Source organism: Polypterus senegalus, chromosome 8 (assembly GCF_016835505.1).
Source record: "Polypterus senegalus isolate Bchr_013 chromosome 8, ASM1683550v1, whole genome shotgun sequence".
Taxonomy (NCBI): domain Eukaryota; kingdom Metazoa; phylum Chordata; class Cladistia; order Polypteriformes; family Polypteridae; genus Polypterus; species Polypterus senegalus.
In genome coordinates, this window is record NC_053161.1 from 42,612,213 (window position 1) to 42,633,842 (window position 21,630).

Here is a 21,630-nt window from a genome sequence, read left to right on the forward strand (position 1 = left end):
GCAGTGCAAGTTAAAAAATGCAAGGTGGAGCATGCGAGGCAGGTATAACAGTCTATAATCTTGTATAGTGTTAACGTAACATTAACATTTACCCCCCGCAGAAGAGTCGCATAGTGTGGGGGAGGAACAATTTCCTCAGTCTGTCAGTGGAGCAGGACAGTGACAGCAGTCTGTCTCTGAAGCTGCTCCTCTGTCTGGAGATGATACTATTCAGTGGATTCTCCATGATTGACACGAGCCTGCTCAGTGCCCGTCACTCTGCCACAGATGTCAAACTGTCCAGCTCCGTGCCTACAATAGAGCCTGCCTTCCTCACCAGTTTGTCCAGTCGTGAAGTGTCCCTCTTCTTTATGCTGCCTCCCCAGCACACCACCGCGTAGAAAAGGGCGCTCACCACAACCGTCTAATAGAGCATCTGCAGCATCTTATTGCAGATGTTGAAGGACACCAGCCTTCTAAGGAAGTATAGTCGGTTCTGTCCTCTCTTGCACAGAGCATCAGTATTGGCAGTCCAGTCGAGTTTATCATCCAGCTGCACTCCCAGGTATTTATAGGTCTGTACCCTCTGCACACAGTCACGTCTGATAATCACAGGGTCTGGGAGGGGCCTGGGCCTCCTTAAATCCACCACCAGCTCCTTGGTTTTGCTGGTGTTCAGGTGTAGGTGGTTTGAGTCACACTATTTAACAAAGTCCTTGATTAGGTTCCTATACTCCTCCTCCTTCTGCCCACTCCTGATGCAGCCCACGATAGCAGTGTCGTCAGCGAAGTTTTGCACGTGGCAGGAGTTGTATTGTATTGGAAGTCCGATGTATATAGCCTGAACAGGACTGGAGAAAGCATAGTCCCCTGCGGCGCTCTTTTGCTGCTGACTACAATGTCAAACCTGCAGTTCCTGAGACACACATACTGAGGTCTGTCTGTAAGATAGTCCACGATCCATGCCACCAGGTATGAATCTACTCCAATCTCTGCCAGCTTGTCACTAAGGAGCTGAGGTTGGATGGTGTTGAAGCCGCTCGAAATAGTCCAGAAACATAATTCTTACAGCACCAATGCCTCTGTCCAAGTGGGAGAGGGATAGTTGTAGCATATAGATGATGGCATCCTCCGCTCCGAACTGCAGAGGGTCGAGGGCATGGCCTCAGGTGGTGATGCAGCAGCCGTCTCCATGGCCTTCATCACGTGTGACGTCAGAGTCAGCTCACAAGGGCATGATACCTTTGGAACTGGGGTGATGAAAGATGTTTTCCAAAGCCTTGGGACTCTCCCCTGTTCCAGGCTCAGGTTGAAGATGCGCTGTAGAATACTCCCCAGCTCCAACGCACAGGCCTTCAGCAGTCATGGCGATACTCCATCTGGACCCACTGCTTTGCTGGCACGAAGTCTCCTCAGCTCTTCACCTTACCTAATTGTGGGTGGGGGGAAACTCTCTCCTATGCTGGTATCAGCAGAAGTATGGATGGAGAATGCAGTACTCTGAGGTGAACTTGTTAAAGAAGTTGTTCATCAGGTTTGCTGTCTCCACGTCTTTCTCAGTGGTGGCACCCCGCTTCGAGCTGCAGCCAGTGATGATCTTCATCCCATCCCACACTTGCTTCATGCTGTTATTCTGCAACTTCTGCTCCAGCTTTTTTCTGTACTGCTCCTTCGCCTCCCTAAGCTGGACTCGGAGTTCCTTCTGCACACGCTTGAGCTCATGCTGATCACCGCCTTTAAAAGTCTTTTTCTTTGGGTTCAAAAGGCCCTTGATGTAACTTGTAATCCATGGCTTGTTGTTAGCATAGCAGCGTACTGTTCTTACTGGAACTGCAATGTCCAAACAGAAGTTTATGTAGTCAGTAGTGCAGTCAACAACCTCCTCAATGTTCTCACTATATGATCCCAGTCCGTAGTTCCAAAAACAGTCTCTCAGAGCCTGCTCTGCCTCAGGGGACCACTAAAGGTGCCCTGAGATAAATGTATGTGTGAAAAAATAACTTTATATCCTCGCTTGATGTTTTGGTAGGTTTATCTTTTATAAAAATCTTCTATAGGCCAAGATCAGCCAATAATGTCTGTACCCAGATGTATCAGTTGGGGCCCAATATACAAAATGCACATAAACATGAAAACAAGAAGATAATCTTGTTTTAGAATACTGAACCAAACTGTAAATTTTGCATAAAAGGTCACATATAACTATCTGCATTTTACTATAGATAACCAAAGATTTTTTTATCTGTGGTACTGGACAAATTAGCCTTTTGACTATGTTAATTTGTTCTGTCACCGAATTGGGTTAATGTAGTTTTGGAGTCACAGAGGAATAAAGATGTTTTGACATAGTTGTACATAATGCAGGGACTAACTCTTAACTTTCTGTAGTCCATCACAGAAGGTACAGACACTCACACTCAAGCTGGCAGTATTAGAGTGGTCAATCAGCTTAAACTATATGTGTTTGGGATGTGCGAGGGGAAAAGGCAAAACCCCTTCAGACATGGTGAGAATGTACAAGTCTCCCACACATGGTAACTAGGCCACAATTCAAACTCCTGGTGCTGTGGGGCAGCATTACTAAACATTAGACTACCCAGCAGCTCCTTAATATATATCTAATAAGTAAGATGTCAGCCAGTAAATAAAATAAAATTTCTAGTAATTATATTAACCAAAATGTTTAATTGAATGTAATGTAAGTACTCAAAAACAACCAGTGACTGATGAAAAAAATTACAAATATTAGGTCTGTTTTGAAGAACAAAAATATGATTGTGAGTCACACAGTACTGTCAGTGATGCGTTTTCATGAGCTTTGGCAGGCACACAAGCTGCATAAATATTTTTAGCCCATTTATTTTAAGATAAACAAGCACTCATGAGCTAAATATAACAACTGGGAAAATCATTTTACCATGCAACATTTTAGTTATTTCTAACAGTTTTACATTACCACTTCTAAGGATCATCACTTACCTGTATGTTTCCCTTCTTGCCTTAATTATTTTATGTAGATCAAAGAATATTGATAGTGTAACACATTTTCTTGTATTGTGACTAAGACCTGAGACCTCCTTCCTGAAGTGAAGTGTGATTTGATGCTTTTAATATTCATCTGTATATTTTCAAACTTGAGGACATGGTTCATTTCCTTTGATTTCTCAGGAGACACATGCACAACAGGAAGAGTTCCAGAAGTAGAAGGTTTTTTTCATATTTGAATAGCTGCAATTTGCATGATTCATGTCAAGCCCTTTCTTCAGTGTAGTACTGAGCGAATCAAAGTGAACCCAATTGCTTTATCAACAGCATTTTGTATGATTTGCGTTGTAGTTTAAACAGATTAATAAAATTGTTCAGAGGCTATTAGTGCTCTCAGGATAAAGGACAAAAATGCAAAAACAAAATACTGATTACAAGTAATGTTGTAAAAAGTTCTGCACTGTTAGATGATATCTAAAACATTCATGTCAACCACTCCAAACCCCCACCTTACTTGTCTTGCCATGCAAAAAATATAAATGCAAAAAACAGCAAACAAATGAGAAAAAGCAAAGCTAACAAATAGAATATTCACAAAGGCAGGGTACTAAGGCACAAATGTAGAGTTATTATCCTCTTGTTACTGTGTAAAGTGACCTCAACATGTAAGTCAACAAGCAATTCCATAATCTCTTAAACCTCATGCCTTTTGTATATACTGGCCTACTTTTCATTGATTGCAGTTTCTCTCTTCTCCTGTTCCTCTTCTAACTTGCTTTGCAGTGGAAAACAGTGCAATTAGGAAGTAACCTTTGATTTAAGAGCTCACACAATAAATGGGGTTGAGGCTGTGAATTTCTCTTAGTAGATGAGCTGAGAGGCAACACACATTATTCATTAAAAGTTTTAGTTAAATCAATATCTTTGATGGTTTCTTGATAAATCTATTAATAGCTGACATACATAGGCTTCTGAGTCAGAAAGAAATCCGTTGTATTTGTTACTCTAATTGCTAAAAGATATATACAGGGTAGTGGCAACATATTAGAAATCTCAAAAAGCTATGAATGCTTATATGTTGATTAAGCTGACCACAAGCCCAAAAGACAATGACAGTCAAAATACTTCATTAATGTACTAGGAAATGAAGCTGTTTCTTTTATAAATGTGAGTGTGGTTTCTTTTATTGTTCATATTTTACAAAAAGGGAAAAACTAAGTAAGTGATCTCTTTTGTTATTTGTACTTCAGTTTTCTCAAGATGGTTGCAGTGCTATTTCCATGTTAGTCATATTACTCTGTTCAGCTTATGTACAAACATACCTGTTGTGATTTGCTACATAAATAAATTATAGCATTGATTTTGTGCAAAGCCTGTTTTGCATATCTTTTACCAATTTTAGTAAATCAGTCATTTGAGAAAATGTTTACAGTTGCTTAAGCAAATTATTTCAAGAGCTGAATTGTTTTAAGGGTTCAAAGAACATACTGTATGTTGCATAAAAAGACGACCTCTTCTACTGCATTTTGAATTACACAATGCTAGTCACATGTAAATGAAGGTCTTCCAAAGCTTACATAATTGCATATGTCTTTATGTTTCTGAAATTTAACAACACTGTACATTATGTACCACTATATGGTATGTGATAATGAAAATGATTAGTTGTAAAAGAAAAGTAACATCCTCCATTTTCAGTCAGTGGGTCAAGAGGTAGGTAGAGTTGAAATTTCTGTATCACTTAAAATTATGTCTTACAATGGATACAAAAAGACTCCACACCCCTACCGAAATCACAGATTTTGTGAAATAAAAAATGAAACCAAGATAAATCCTGTCAGATCTTATTCCATCTATATTGCCAAGTTGCAATCTGTACATGTCAGGTGTATGCAAACTACTATTTGAAATTATTCTTATTGTGATTGGTTGATTCTGAACGCAGCCACATCCTTGATTATTAAAGGGTGTGTACACTAATGTAGGCAGGTTTTTGTATGATATTTCCTTTTTTTCACTAAACAGATATGTTTTCAACTTCTTTGTATATATTTCAAATTTGCAATAAAGGTGGAATAAGTTCTGACAAGATTTCTCTTGGTTTCAATGTAGACTATTCATGAAAACTTTTGTTCAGATTTGTTTGGTAATTATATAATATAGCCTAAAATTATAATGTATGCTTTCAATGGTTTACACACTTGTTGAATAAAGTAGGTTCTTCTGGCAAGAAGATTCAAGAAAAGACACTTAGAGATATGTTATTATTGCTGTTTATTGCTGTTCTTTCTTGCTAGTATAATAGGTGATAATTGCATTTGCCAAATTTTGTATGTCTCTTCATAATTTTATTAGTTTTTGGTGCATTTTAAGTTATGTTTCTTTAATAGATTTGTTACAGTGTGTTGTCACTCGTGATATGTAAAAAGTATAACAGAGACCAGACAAATCTAAATTTGTAGAGGTAAAGTCTTCTTCTAGTATAATAGAAAGGCTTGGAGTGTTCAGTATTTACCATAGGCAAAGCCCTTACCACAGAAAGCAGCTAGCATTATGAGCTACTGCATTATTTCACTGAGTAGAATTATTTTCTTCTGATATTAATAAAGACTTGACTAAAATGAATTATTACACTTGACACATCTTGCAGTGTTCATAATCTGTCTCCTCCTGTGTTGCAGAGACGAGGCCCACAGCGGTCCGTGGATGTTATTGTTTCATCTGCTTTTCTACTGACCCTCTCTGTGGTCTTTATTTGCTGTGCACAGGTGAGACTTCAACTGAGAAATGAAAGTTGAATGATAATATAATGTTCTTTGATATCTTTGTAAAGAAAATGTATCTAATAAATGGGATTTAAAAAATTACTAAGTATACAGTATAATATGAAGTGGGATGTTTAACTGGCAGATGATATCTGAAAGTTAAGATTATAGAGATGCTAGCGGTCATTACCCAAACTTGCCTAATTAAATGAACATCAAATCAGTTAAACATCTCACAGTCTTTTTCAGAACATAAACATTTTCTACTTTTTTCCCTTTGAATGTGATAATGAAATTAATACTGTATGTAGCTTGTTTTAACATGTACCTTTTGCCCTGCTAAGGAGGTTGTTAGCTTTTTAATTTAAGGGAGTTGACATTAATTTATTAACCTGTCTCTTTCCACCTACCTATTATTAAATAAACATTTAACTAATGAATTAGTATTATGCCATGCCTCTGCAGTGAATTTTTTAAACTTTTTTGTCATCCCTGTATATGATCGGCTCTTTAAATGTACAATGATGCATTCTGGGACACAGTTTTCAAATTCATGTATAATCACAAGAACTGCAAGGGGAACATAACTCTCTGAAGCACAGTATAAAAAGTTTAGCTCAGAATAGTTAGGGTTTATTATTTTGCAAAAGATCTAGGCTGACATTTGAGACACCTTTATTTTATTTAAGAACCTACCCAATCAAACTTACAAACTGCATGTCTTTGTCCTTTTAATGCAGGACAACTGCAAATAAAAAAATTCAAAGTCTTCTTTACCACTGTAAGAAAACCCCAACTTGCTTACAGTTGCACAGTACGGCTGCAGTTCACAGCAAAATTTGAAATGCATAGAACAGGACTGATGTCATTTGAAACTAAAGACAATTTTAACCTCTCTCATGCTTAAGGCACAATTGTATATTCTTATTTTTTTATATTTTTACTTTTGTCTTTAACTTTATTTCTGTAACAATCTGATCAAATCTTAAATGCAATTTAACTTTCTTAGAAAATGTTGATTTTAATACCAACCCCAATTTCAAAAAAGTTGTGACGCTGTTTAAAATGTAAATAAAAACAGAACGCAATGATTTGCAAATTTCATAAACCTATATGCACAATAGAATATAGAAAACATATCATATGCTTAAACTGAGAAAATATTCTATTTTAAGAAAAGAATAAGATAATTTCAAATTTCTATAGCAGCAACATGTCTCAAAAAAGTTGGGACAGGGCCATGTTTATTACTGTGTATCATCCCCTCTTCTTTTAACAACAGTAAATAAACATCTGCTGAACTTTTGGGAGAGGAATGTTAACCTGTTCTTATCTAATATAGGATTCTGTATGCTCAACAGTCCTCGGTCTCCTTTGTCATATTTTTTTGTATCATGATGTGCCAAATGTTTTCAATTGGTGAAAGGTTTGGACTGAAGACAGGCCAGTTCAGCACCCGGACTCTTCTGCCATGAAGCCATGCTGTTGTAACAGATGCAGTATGCATTTTAGCATTGTCTCCCTGAAAAAGATGTTGTCTGGGTGGGAGCATATGTTGCTCTAAAACCTGTATAGACCTTTCAGCATTGATGATGCCTTTCCAGATGTGCAGGCTGCCAATTCCATAGGCACAAATGCACCCCCATGCCATCAGAGATGCACGCTTTTGAACTGAGTGCTGATAACAAGCCAGATGGTTCATCTACTCTTTAGTCCTAAGGACACGGCATCCATGTTTTCCTAAAAGAATTTCAAAGTTCAATTCATCTAACCACAGAACAGTTTTCGACTTTGCCTCAGTCCATTTTAAATGAGCTTTTGCCCAGAGAAGACGGTGGCATTTCAGGATCATGTTCACATATGGCTTCTTCTTTGCATGATAGAGCTTTAACCTGCATATGTGGATGGCATGGCGAACTGTGTCTACAGAGAGTGATTTCTGGAAGTGTTCCTAAGTCCATACAGTGATTTCCATGACCACATCATGCCTGGTTTTAATGTAGAGCTGCCTGAGGGCTCGAAGATCACAGGCATCCAGTATTGACTTTTCGGCCTTGTCCTTTCCACACAGATTTCTCCAGATATTTTGAATCTTTTGATGATATTACGTACTGTAGATGATGATATATTCAAAGTCTTCACAACTTTTCGATGAGGAACGTTATTCTGAAATTGTAGACGCAGTTTTTTGCTGATTTGTGAACCTCTGCCCATGTTTACTTCTGAGAGACTTTTTTACTTGTTTTTAATACCCAGTCATGTTACTGACCTGTTGCAAATTCACCTAATTAGTTTCAAAATGTTACTCTAGCTGCTTCTTTTTAGTACCAATTATTTTTCCAGCCTTTTTTTGCCCCCGTTGCAGCTTTTTTGAGATGTGTTGCTGCCATTAGATTCAAAATGAGCTAATATTTTTCATGAAACAGATGGGACCTGTTCCGCCGTGACGGGTTACATCTGAACCGGAGGGGCACCAATGTATTGGGGAGGCGTATGTGTAGGCTAGTCGAGGATTGTTTAAACTAGGGAATGGTGGGGCAGGGAGTTTAGGACAGGCCAGAATTAGATCTATACATGGAAGAACAAACAATGGTGTAGAAATAAAAATGCATAGTAATGTAAATTTTAAGCAAACACGTAAAGATAGAAGGATTAACACATTAAAAATAGCTTAGTATCAAAAATAAGGTAAGTGAGTTGGAGTTGTATGTAGCAGAGCATAATTATGATATTATAGCAATAACGGAAAGATGGGGATGAGTGTAACATAGAGGGATACACATTTTTTAGGAAGGATAGACAGAACAGAAAAGGAGGTGGGGTTGCTGTTTATGCCAAACAGGGTTTAAATGTAAGTCATCTTCAGTTGGCTGATGAGCCCCATCTTAGTGAGGACATGTGGCTTCGCCTGGAAAATATTAGGGAAAAAGGTCTTATTTTAGGAGTGTGTTATAGACCACCCAATTCAGACAGTAATTTCAACACACATCTTTTTAGTAATATCAAAAAGGCAAGTTTACAGGGGGATATTATAGTCATGGGGGACTTTAATTATCCAAATATTAACTGGGATAACCTTACAGATGGAGGAGCACAAGAGCAGGAGTTTTTAGAAGTAATCAGCGACTGTTTTTTAACACAGCATGTTAAAGCACCAACAAGGGGTGAAGCCTGTCTGGATTTAGTATTCTGTAATAATCAGGATAGAATTGAGGGTGTAGAGGTGATTGAACCACTAGGGTCAAGTGACCATAATGTAATACAATTCTCAGTATTTTGTAAGAGTACAGATGCAAAGACTAAAATTGTTAAGTTGAACTTTAGTAGGGCTAATTTTGAGCAGATGCGACAAAGTCTAAGTAGGATAGACTGGGATAAGCTTTTAAATGTGGAGACAGTCGAGGAGCAGTGGAACAGGTTTAAAAATGTTTTACATGTAATGCAGGACAGATACATACCTAAATTTGGAAGTAATAGGAAACTAAAAAATCTCCACGATGGATTAATAAAGATTTAAAAAGAAGTTGCAAAGGAAAAACTGCTGTATAAGGCATATAAGACTAATGACTGCAAAGAGAACCGTAGCGTATGAGAACATGAGGGCAACCATTAAGAAGGATATCAGAGAGGCTAAAAGACAGTTGGAGAGGAATATAGCAGATAAGGCGAAGAAGACCCCAAGAGATTCTTTCAGTATTTTAGTAGTAAAAGAACAGTTAAGGAGGAGGTCAAGTTCATCAGGAATAGTAAAGGGAATTAAAAGATACAGACAATGAAATAGCAGATGCCCTAAACTTACATTTTTCTGAGGTGTTTACAAGTGAGCAAGTGGATAACCTGCCAGAGGTAAACGCAACTACTAAGGAGGTACTGAGGGATTTGGAAATTGTAGAGGGAGAAGTGCTGCTCAGATTAAATAAGATGAAATCAAACAAATCACCAGGCCCAGATAATATTTATCCTCGTGTTCTTAAGGAGGCTAGTGAGTACATATATAAACCCTTGACACATATTTTTAGGAAGTCACTGTGCACTGGAGAGATTCCAAAGGACTGGAAAATGGCAAATATCATCCCATTATATAAAAAGGGTGACAGGGCAGATCCAAGCAACTATAGGCCAGTAAGCTTAACAAGCATCACAGGAAAATTAATGGAAGGAATTATTAAGGATAAGATTGAGCAACACATGACAAGGACAGGAGTTATTCTGAACAGTCAGCATGGGTTCAGAAGAGGGAGGTCGTGTTTTACTAACATGTTGGAATTCTATGAGGAGGCAACAAAAGGATACGATCAAAGTGGAGCTTATGATATTATTTATCTGGACTTTCAGAAAGCATTTGATAAGGTGCCACATGAGAGGTTGGGCATCAAGTTAAAAGAAGTGGGAGTTCAGGGTGATGTTTTTAGATGGGTGCAGAATTGGCTCAGACACAGGAAGCAGAGGGTGATGGTGCGAGGAACCTCATCAGAACTGGCGATGTTAAGAGTGGTGTTCCACAGGGGTCAGTGCTAGGGCGCTGCTATTTTTAATATATATAAATGATTTAGATAGGAATATAAGTAACAAGCTGGTTAAGTTTGCAGATGATACCAAGATAGGTGGATTAGCAGATAATTTGGAATCCGTTATATCATTACAGAAGGACTTGGATAGCATACAGGCTTGGGCAGATTTGTGGCAGATGAAATTTAATGTCAGTAAATGTAAAGTATTACACATAGGAAGTAAAAATATTAGGTTTGAATACACAATGGGCGGTCGGAAAATCGAGAGTACACCTTATGAGAAGGATTTAGGAGTCATAGTGGACTCCAAGCTATCAACTTCCAACAGTGTTCAGAAGCCATTAAGAAGGCTAACAGAATGTTAGGTTATATAGCACGATCTGTGGAGTACAAGTCCAAGGAGGTTATGCTCAACCTTTATAATGCACTGGTGAGGCCTCATCTTGAGTACTGTGTGCAGTTTTGGTCTCCAGGCTACAAAAGGACATAGCAGCACTAGAAAAGGTCCAGAGAAGAGCGACTAGGCTGATTCCAGGTCTACAGGGTTGAATTATGAGGAAAGATTAAAAGAGCTGAGCCTTTACAGTTTAAGCAAAAGAAGATTAAGAGGTGACATGATTGAAGTATTTAAAATTATGAAGGGAATTAGTGCAGTGGATCGAGACTTGTATTTTAAAATGAGTTCATCAAGAACACGGGGACACAGTTGGAAACTTGTTAAGGGTAAATTTCGCACAAACATTAGGAAGTTTTTCTTTACACAAAGAACGATAGACACTTGGAATAAGCTACCAAGTAGTGTGGTAGACAGTAAGACGTTAGGGACTTTCAAAACTCGACTTGATGTTTTCTTGGAGGAAACAAGTGGATAGGACTGGCGAGCTTTGTTGGGCTGAATGGCCTGTTCTCGTCTAGATTGTTCTAATGTTCTAATGAAATAGTAAAGGGTTTTATGTTCTATTGTGAATAAAATCTGGGTTTATGAGATTTGCAAATTATTGCATTCTGTTTTTATTTACATTCTGCACAGCGTCCCAACTTTTTTGGAATTGGGGTTAAAGTATTCTGTGCATCTTCTGAAAGTTTGGAGTAATGAGAATGCTAGGATAACTTCAAACTTTAATTGCATTTGTTTGAGGTTTATAAGAATGAATATACAACAATCTGACAACATGTTAATTTAAGGATACACTAAATTATACTGGTTTGTAGTGTCCATAGAAAAACAATACAAAAACTTGTTCTTGTAGAGACTAACCTTCATTTTTAACACTCTGCTAAAATTAGCAACCTTAGCAGCAAAGAAAGCACATAAACTGAATGCCTCAGCCAGTGAACACAAGAAGTTAATATCATGCATTTGAATGTCAATGCATAAGTCTAGAATATTGGCAGTAATCTGCAGAAATACAGTGTCGGAATTTATGTTGTCCTTCATTTACTATAGTAAAGTGTATAAATATATTTAATTAATATTTTAATGTCAGTTAACACATATTTAGTGTATGCTAATGATTTACATTATGAAAACAAAAATTTATACATTTATCTCTCAATATTGCTCTTTCTGAATGAAAAATAAATTGTAATGCTATAGCAACAAAAGAGATTTGCCTGAAATCAGATCACTGTACTGAAAAATGCTGCATATTTCTATGTGGACCTACTGTAAGTGTCTCCCTGGGGCTTGAATTATCTACATTAACTGTCACATTGTGTTATATGTCCTAGTTACTTCAGGGTGAACTTTGCAGGAAAATATATTATAGAAAATTATATTTTACACAAGCTTTCATATTTTAGACAGTTTGTAATAAATACAATACATTATAAAAACTTACAACTAGTATTTTTAAGCAAATTATGTCCAAATGAACCTCATGAACAAATAGTTGACGTTGTCCTCATAATAATGTCAACTTAAACTCTCGGGAATGCTAGTCTTAAGAAAACTAAAAACATCAAAAAGCGTACAATTTGAACATCTTTAACCTATTGTAAAATACTTTGTTTCAGAGCTATCTGTGGAAAAGCAAGGCAAACATTTGATATAAGTGCTCAAGAAATTCACACATATTTATAGCAATAATGCACTACAGTAAACAGTAAACTACTTTATATATTTATATGTAAAGACACAAATTACTGTAAACAGAACAATTCTCATTCATCTCATAAATTAATTTAGGTGTGGCAGGTTAACAGTGGGGGAGAGAGAAAATCCAAAACTCCAACAGAATTCCTGGAGAAGATAAACTTCTGGGGGAGCCCAATTTGTTATAAAAGACAAAGTCATGGTTCTGATGACCAACAAATTGAACTGCAGTGAAAGACTACTTCGCATTTAAAACATAGTAAGAGAGATCATTTTAAAACTCTTGGCCACTAAGTGGTGCCACAGAGCCATGTTAGGGAACAGCTACAGTATATGCAGATATTGTCCTGAAAAGCTTCATAACATTCCTAATGTTCATACTCATCTTTTATACCAGGGGTCTCAGACTTGGTTTATGAAGAGTCATAATGGCTGCACGTTTTCGTTCCAGACCTTCTGTTTCTTAATTACTGCAGCTACATTTGTTGCCTTCCTTTTAATTGATTGCTTCAGAAGATTCCAAAGCGTAACTTGCCTATATATATAATATATATATTATACTATATATATATATATATATATATATATATATATATATATATATATATATATATATATATATATATATATATATATATATATATATATTTGTTTTCCTTAACCAACTGCCAGTTAACAATATATACTGAATTCTCAAAAAATGTTTTTGGATAATATTCTAAGGAAAAATAAAACTTTCTAAAAATGTTTGATGTTTCAGACTGGGTGCACTGCCAAACTCTAATGCTGGGCCTCAAATATATGTTCAAAGTACTGAACCAAGTTACTGTATTTCTCATGGCTGTGACTCTAAATAGTGCATCAGAAAATTTAAACACGAACCAATGCAGTAGCAACATCTGGATATCTACAGGCATCGTAAAATCATACATACTCAGTTTCATTGAGTAAAACAGTACCCCAAATTATGGTACTTTGAATCAAGCTTGTGTATAAATAAATAAAAGTGAAAGGTTTGAGCAGCAGAATGAACACATTCATAATATCTCTCCTGATAATCTAATGTATGATTATATAAATTATGCTAATTATAATGGTGTGCTTCATGAAATCTGCTGTATAAGTTAATGACTGATTGACTATATGCATAAGGCCATGCTGTTTAACATTTTTCATTTAAATTGTTCATGTTGTACTAAAACAGTTGGTGCAGAAAATGTTTTTGCTGTTGCGGCAGTGCATTATTTATCACCCGAGGGCAGTAGAATGAGACACACCCGCATGACAACACTTATGCGTTTTCTGCTTTTAGAAAAGGCACAGTATTTCTAGACAAACATTTCTTACACAGACACATACTCCAGTGTTACAAAATAATACACTTGCCTGGTTTAGCTCATCACAAAACTGCAGATTCCATATTTAAAAATGATAAAGAGTTGAGAGAGGAGAATGAAAAGTGAATGAAAACAAGGTAAAAGAATAGAGGTGAAAGGCACAAAAAGTCAGAATAGACTAGTATGCTTTTGTCAAATCTTAGGAAGGCTAAAAACATCTCACTTTTTTGATTTTTTTTAATATATGCATTCATTGTGGCTGTTTTGTAGATGTACAAGGTGCAATACTAACATTTTACCTGTCTTACAAAAAATACACTTTTATTTAAAATATTAATGTGAATTAACATATCCATGTGGGCTACTACAAAAAGACAAATAAATACATACCTGTAATTGCATATTTTTTGCTTACTCAGTTTACATGTAATCTTTTACTCTGCAGCTTCTTCATGTCCATGAGACATTTCTTGACTGCCACTACAACTGGGAACTGGTTATCTGGTGTATTTCTTTATCATTGTTTCTGCTGAGGTTTGTTACCCTGGGATCTGAGACCAGCAAAAAATACAGCAATACCTCTATTCTGTTGACAGAGCAGGTATGTGTACCTTAGTCTGTTGTGTGCAAAATAGCCTGAAGTTAACTACTTACTGGGCCTAATCTTTTTAAATGATATGTGGTAAAGCACCAGTAAAGACTACGAAAACTGTACTGTGAACCTGACAAGATAAATTCATTTCTTGTTCCGTTATAGGTACAGTAGCTCTCTCATCTACATTGCTCATCTTTCACTTTTAAAACGGAAACTTTTCAGTAGATAGGAGCTCCCTGTCCAAGGTTGATTCTCTTGCTTGATGCTTCTGTGACAAGGTCTAGCCCTTGTGACTCTTATTTGAATTAACTGGATAGAAAATTGTTGCATAAATGCATATTTAGGTAGACTTTTCACATTACCATTTTTAAAATATTTGCTGTATTTTTTTCAGATCAACTTGTATTTAAAAATGGAGAAGAAACCTAATAAGAAGGAAGAGCTAACCTTAGTGAACAATGTGTTGAAATTAGCTACAAAGTTGCTCAAGGTAAAATGATCCTTTTTGTAGAAGTATGCCCCTCCTAAGATGGTGACCTTTGGTTTTAGAAGTGATTGTTTGGCTCAAGTAAGCACCAAACTATGTTTCTAAGAACGTTGTGCCTCTGTTGGTGTCAGAAAGGGAATCTAAGGGGAGAATCCAGAAAAAAGGGATACCAAATGTAGCTGTACATTTAAGCCAGTGCAAATCCCATCATTAACAGGGATACTGAAACACCTTTTTTACTCTTGACCCTCAAGCTAGTGCTAGTGCTAGTAAAGATACTATGGGCCCCATCTGGGAGAGTATTTTTACAAAAAAATAACAATATATGAATATAACACATTGTATTAAATAACTTAGTTCTACACTATACAAAGATTTCTTGTAGGCTTTTTTTTCTTTTGCTGTCCAGATTTTTGTTGATGCTCTACAATTCATTGATGGACTACTTTTTCCCAGTTCATAAAGCTGTTTTTGTTTAAAAGGCCATGAAATACTGGTTCAGAAACTTGTTTCTTAACTTGTACACTATATTGCTTCTTAAGCTAAGGTCACTTAATTAAAAAAAAAGTCCAGGGGCATGAGGCTAGAATTGCCTTGAAAAACTTAGGAGTATTTGAAAACAATATTTCTTTTCAGATGCTTTGATTTCTGCTTTACTATATGTGTCTGTTGAATTGCTTTTCATTGGCTGGGATTGGCTCCAGCAGACCCCCCGTGACCCTGTAATTAGGATATAGCGGGTTGGATAATGGGTGGATTGATGGATGACAGTGTAAATGTAGATTTCAGTGATGATTTTACACATAGTGATTCTGATTCTCTTCTGCATTCTTAAATGGTGTACTCCAAAGGATACTATACCTTCCTTAATCCTTTTAATCATATTATAATGAACAGTTCCATGTGAGTCCCAACTTACACTGTGTGCATTTTTGCATTAACAGGAGCTGGATACGCCATTTAGACTTTACGGACTGACAATGAACCCTTTACTATATAATATTACTCAGGTGGTAATACTGTCAGCTGTCTCTGGAGTCATCAGTGACCTGCTGGGCTTTAACCTAAAGGTGAGCTGCCTGTTACTTACTTTTACTTTCTTCTTTAAGGTGTAGCACAGTAATAATTATGTTAGTCTTGACACAATCTAATTATAGACATTTGAAAGTTGAATTGAAATTTCACTTTACCTCCAATTCAGCCTTATTTAAAAAAAATCTTGTGTGTGTTTATGGTAAACAAATTTACACGAAACCTATATTATGCAATAGTATCATCTTTCAGCAAATAAATCACAACATACTGTATCTTCTGATTCAGCAATCAGGTTGAACTGCACAACACTCTGGACAGTTCTGTTAAAAAGGCAGGTTCACTTATTAAACAATATAAGTCCATACACAAAGACGGGATAATGATACACTGACATTACCCATTACCTTTTGAATACATGTTTTGTGTTTTATGGTTAAATGTGTTCACAAGGTTTTCCTAAATTTTTAGATTACTGGTAAAATTATTTTCTTAGAACTCATAGTGGAAGAACAGTTTCTTCAAGGATATTACCACTACTTGGAGTTAAAACCATTATTTTCATTAATCAGTTTTGCTTTGAATTAATTTGTTTATATTCTTCTGAATTTTTCTTTATAATAGCTTTTTTTCATAAATTATCATTCTTGCTTCTCAGCTGATCAATTGTAGTCTTCATAATATACAGTCATATAAAAAAGTTTTGGAACCTCTTAATTCTTTGGATTTGTGTTTATCATTGGCTGAGCTTTCAAAGTTGCAACTTCTTTTTAATATATGACATGCCTTGTGGAAACAGTAGTATTCCAGCAGTGACATTAAGTTTATTGGATTAACAGAAAATAGGCAATATGCAGCATAACAAAATTAGACAGGTGCATAAATTTGGGCACCTCAACAGAGATATTACATCAATACTTAGTTGAGCCTTCTTTTGCAAATATAGCAGCCTCTAGACGCCTCCCATAGCCTTTGATGAGTGTCTCGATTCTGAATGGAAGCATGGACAGCCTGCTTCAAATCATCCCATATATCTTCTATAACATTCAAGTCAGGGGACTGTGACGGCCATTCCAGAACATTGTACTTCTCCCTCTGCATGAATGCCTTTGTAGATTTCGAACTGTGTTTTGGGTCATTGTCTTGTTGGAATATCCAACCCCTGCGTAACTTCAACTTTGTGACTGATGCTTGAACATTAGCCTGAAGAATTTGTTGATATTGGGTTGAATTTATCTGACCCTGTACTTTAACAAGGGCCCCAGTCCCTGAATTAGCAACACAGCCCCACAGCATTATGGAACCTCCACCAAATTTAACAGTAGGTAGTAGGTATTTTTCTTGGAATGCGATGTTCTTCTTCTGCCATGCAAAGTGCTTTTTGTTATGACCAAATGTCTCATCTGTTCAAAGCACTTTGTTCCAAAATGAATCTTTCTTGTCTAAATGAGCATTTGCATACAACAAGCGACTCTGTGGCGTGAGTACAGAAAGGGCTTCTTTCTCATCACCCTGCCATATAAATTGTTCTTTGTGCAAATTGCACTGAATTGTAGAATAATGTACAGATACACCATCTGCAGCAAGATGTTTTTGCAGGTCTTTGGAGGTGATCTGTGGGTTGTCTGTAACCATTCTCACAATCCTGCGCATATGCCGCTTCTGTATTTTCCTTGGCCTGCCAGACCTGGGTTTAACAGCAACTGTGCCTGTGGCCTTCCATCTCCTGATTACATTCCTTAAAGTTGAAACTGACAGTTTAAACCTCTGAGATAGCTTTTTGTAGCCTTCCCCTAAACCATGAGACTGAACAATCTTTGTTTTCAGATCTTTTGAGAGTTGCTTTGAGGGTCCCATGCTGTCACTCTTCAGAGGAGAGTCAAAGGGAAGCACAACTTGCAATTGACCACCTTAACACTAGAATTACCAGAGCCTACGAAAAAAGTCGTAGATTGAATTTTATTTATCCATTTACCTTTATTTATTTACTTACTTCCTACAGTCACAAGTAGAGTGCAGAGCTTCCCATGTACATATACAAAATACAGCGATGGCAAAAGTGCATTTTTGATCCGATGTAGAACCGTCATCATGATTTGAGTTTACCTCTGTTATAGCACATATATATGAAAACAGCAATGTCAAATGTGGGGATGTGGGGGTGGAGTTGGGATCATGAATGCGGCTGAGAGAATAAAACTGAATAAAAAAAAGACAAAGCTAACCTTTACAAGTATCATAAATTACACAGGCTGTTACAGACTGGAATCAAATTTATGTTTTTATTCTAAAATGGTAAGAATGCGAGCAGCTCAATTCTCAAAACGGACTCGTCCGGGATCGAACCCGTGAAGCTTTGATTACCAGTCAACAGTTGATACCGTTGCGCCACCGAAGCGGTCGTAGCAAATGCGTGTCAATGTCGCACCCTAGCGCGGGTTCTTTTTCTGCAGTTATATTTTTGAATGGAAGCGCATTTGTTCTGTTATATTTGTACCTTTTGTGAAAGTGTTTCTTTGATATTTGGAATTCATACTTCACACATTATACACTTCATGTCTACATTTTGTCAGTTATTACTAAAACATAAATAATGTTTCTGTTTTAACGATGTGTTTACATAGATCGTTGTAGACACGGAACACAGATGAAATGCAAGTGTTCCAAATAACGATATGGTATTTATTAAAGGTGTCATTTTGCTTGACTTCTCATTCTATGCAACTCTAAGCAGGTAAACGGACTTGACCTGATAAAACTGTCTGGGGTGGGGGGATGTGATATCAGGCTGCTTGCTGTTTGCTGCTTATCAACACATTTAAAGGACAAAAGAGACTGACAGAGAGGTGCGAAGCGTTTTAAGGTGGGACAGATCTACGAGTTTTTTCGTAGGCTCTGGTAATTCTAATGTTAAATACTTTTTCTCATGATTGGACACACCTGTCTATGAAGTTCAAGGCTTAACGAGCTAATCCAACCAATTTGGTGTTGCAAATAATCAGTATTGAGCAGTTACATGCATTCAAATCAGCAAAATTATAAGGGTACCCAAATTTTTCACATTTTATTTAATTTCATACAACTAAATACTGCTTCACTAAAAATGTTTGTTCAGAAAACACCCCAGTACTCAGATGTTCCTAGGAAATGAAAAACATACTGCTGTTATCTTTTTTGTTGAAAGTAGAGTAAATTATTATGCAGGCTGAGAGGGGTTCCCAAACTTTCATATGACTGTATATTGCTCTCAAAGCCTGATGGTGCTGTACAGACTCGGTACACCCTTATGTCTTATAATAATGGTATATGAGAATTTGATAATAATATGAATACTCATTTATACTGTGTGGAGGATTGCCGGCTTTCCATGCCGGTCCGCACCCCCAGGCCGCCAGGAGGAGCTCTCCCGACAGCAGGATCGTGCCCCGAGGTCCAGCAGGGCCTTATGGACCTTGTAGTGTTTATACACAGCCCTGCTGGATACTTTGGGGGCCACCAGGAGTCGCTGTGGGGGGGCTTATGGGCTCTTTTGTGCCCTATGACCTGGGAGTACATCATGTTCACGTGATAGAAAGGAACGACGTGCTCCCGGGTTGAAGAAAAGGACTGTTTGCCCTGACCCGGAAGGAATAAGGAACTGTGGACTGTTGGGACAGGAACACCTCTGGGTCAGGGGCTATAAAAGGACAGTGCCTCAGTCCAGACGCTGAGCTGTGCTGGGAGGTAGAGGAGCAAAGTGTCTGGGCGAGGAGGAGTGATTATTGTATTAGTTTATTGATTTATTGAATGAGTAGTGTGGAGGGTGCTTGGTGCACTGTGTTAAAAGAAAATAAAAAGGTTGTGGACTTTTACCTGGTGTCTGGAGTTGTACCTGAGGGTTCAAGAGTGCACTAGCGCCCCCTACTGCCACAACTGCTACATGGGTATACATCTCCCCTTAATTAAAAAACAAGTTCACATTCTTTGGCATATAATTTAAATGACCTAAGCTGCTTCAGCAGAGTGAAACTAGTTGCCTATCAAGTTTAGTGACTCTTGCTTCACTAGCACTGATTTATAAAGACATTTATTTTGAACAGTTACATTTGTTGGACTTTCATTGCACCTGAATCACTCAAAAGTTCCATAATAGAATACAGAGAAGAAAAACAAAGTTTAGTAATGGTTAATAATTTGTACAAATGAGTAACAAACAGAGATGCAAATCCTCAGATTTTATCAATGTATGCTAGATTAAGTCTTCACCCTGGATTTAAAAGCTGAGACTGAAAGGGCATCTCTGACATAAGTAGGCAGATTGTTCCTCAACCCAGGGGCTTTGACATCCTACTGTTGTTTTATTAATCTTGGAATCTTTAGTAGTCTGATCTCTTGAGTTTTTAATGCACACTTTTAAATTTGTAATGATAAGTTCAAATAAGTAAGCAGGACCTTTGCCTTGTAATGTTTTAGTATTTTGAAATCAGCTGTAATCTTAACTGGGAGCTAGTGTAAGAACTTGAGAACTGGAGTTATGCGTTCATACTGTTCTGCTAGCTGAAAGTTGCATATAAAACACTTTGAACAGCCTGTGAAAAACATCGTAGTAGTCAATCCAACAATTCATTTCTTAAGATCCTTTATATTTAGGTACTGTCTCAAGTTTTCAATATTATTAAGCTGAAAAAAAGGGTTTTAGACAGTGTTGTAATATGTGCTTGTTGCGTTACATCTATGTCAATTTTCTTGTCACCATTTCACTGCTTGCACATGTGGAGAACCCCAGGAGAGAGGGAGAATTTGATAGTGGGGCGAAGTGTCCCAGATCTTCTTTTGGCCAACATGCTGATTACACATCATAGTGTGTTTATACAGTACATGAATAATTAATTTTCAAAACAGTAATATGACTAAAAAATCTTAAATGGCCATTCTTCTAGTATAACCGTGCATCTTATTGATTCAATGTTGCGCTTCTTGAATAAAACGAGGTAAACTGGTTTATTTTGCCGTTTGGCGTAAATGACATAAAATATCTTTAGTACAGTATGTTTCTGTAACACATATTCCTTTTACATTGCACAAAGATCAAATTGCACATGAATGAAATCTTGAAGCTTTAATAACGTTGCTTGTTAAATTTTCATTTTTTACTCTCAATCAGTTTTCAGAAAATATTTACATTTGTAAGACATTTGAAAGACCTATATTTTTGTCATTGCTTTTAATTCACAGGAGTCTTTATTATTCTTGTTTTATTAAGTTTGTATAATATGTATCTCTTCTTTCATATCAGGAGTGCTATCTTGTGTAAATGTGTAAATTTAGCTGTATGTTTATGCAAAGATGCGTAAAACCAATGCAGACAGTGTTGAATTGCTATAGTGATCTTCGATAATATATTTTATATGGAAAATACATTGGATACAAAATTAAAGTTTTTCTATGTACAGAACACTATGTTGAGACTAATTTAAGTATATGCTGTATATTTCCCACTCATTTTCTTTTAATCACATTTAAGCACTATAGATGCCACATCCACATTCTAGATGGAGGCAAAAATATTCGTGAATATTTTCTCATGTTGTTTTTGTAGGCCTATCTACTGCTAGCTGTAGTTTTTACTAGTGGCAGCAGTTTCATGTTCAAAAAACACATCAAAGTAAGAAAACCTACATATGAATGGTGTGTTTTCTTTAATCTTTACTTAATGTACCCCTTTACTGGCAAGGCAGTTTTTTTTTTTCTTTTTTGTTTTTCTTCTGTGTCATTGATAAGTATAGCAGCCCCTGTAGTATTCCTACCCCTTGCATTGCAGCATCTCTGGAATCCAAAACCAATGCATTTTATCAGAACTTACAT

The 21,630-nt window shown here is 36.8% G+C and overlaps 1 protein-coding gene across 5 annotated transcripts in view; it reads left to right on the forward strand.

The window, feature by feature from the left end:
• The window catches only part of LOC120533923 (protein PHTF2-like), a 175,921-nt gene that overhangs the window by 149,372 nt on the left and 4,919 nt on the right, over positions 1–21,630 (forward strand). For all 5 annotated transcript variants that reach the window (XM_039761038.1, XM_039761040.1, XM_039761041.1 and 2 more), the window contains 4 exons: positions 5,646–5,732; positions 14,118–14,273; positions 14,662–14,757; positions 15,699–15,824. In XM_039761038.1, coding sequence (XP_039616972.1) covers positions 5,646–5,732; positions 14,118–14,273; positions 14,662–14,757; positions 15,699–15,824 — 465 coding nt within the window. The remainder of the gene's footprint in view (positions 1–5,645; positions 5,733–14,117; positions 14,274–14,661; positions 14,758–15,698; positions 15,825–21,630) is intronic.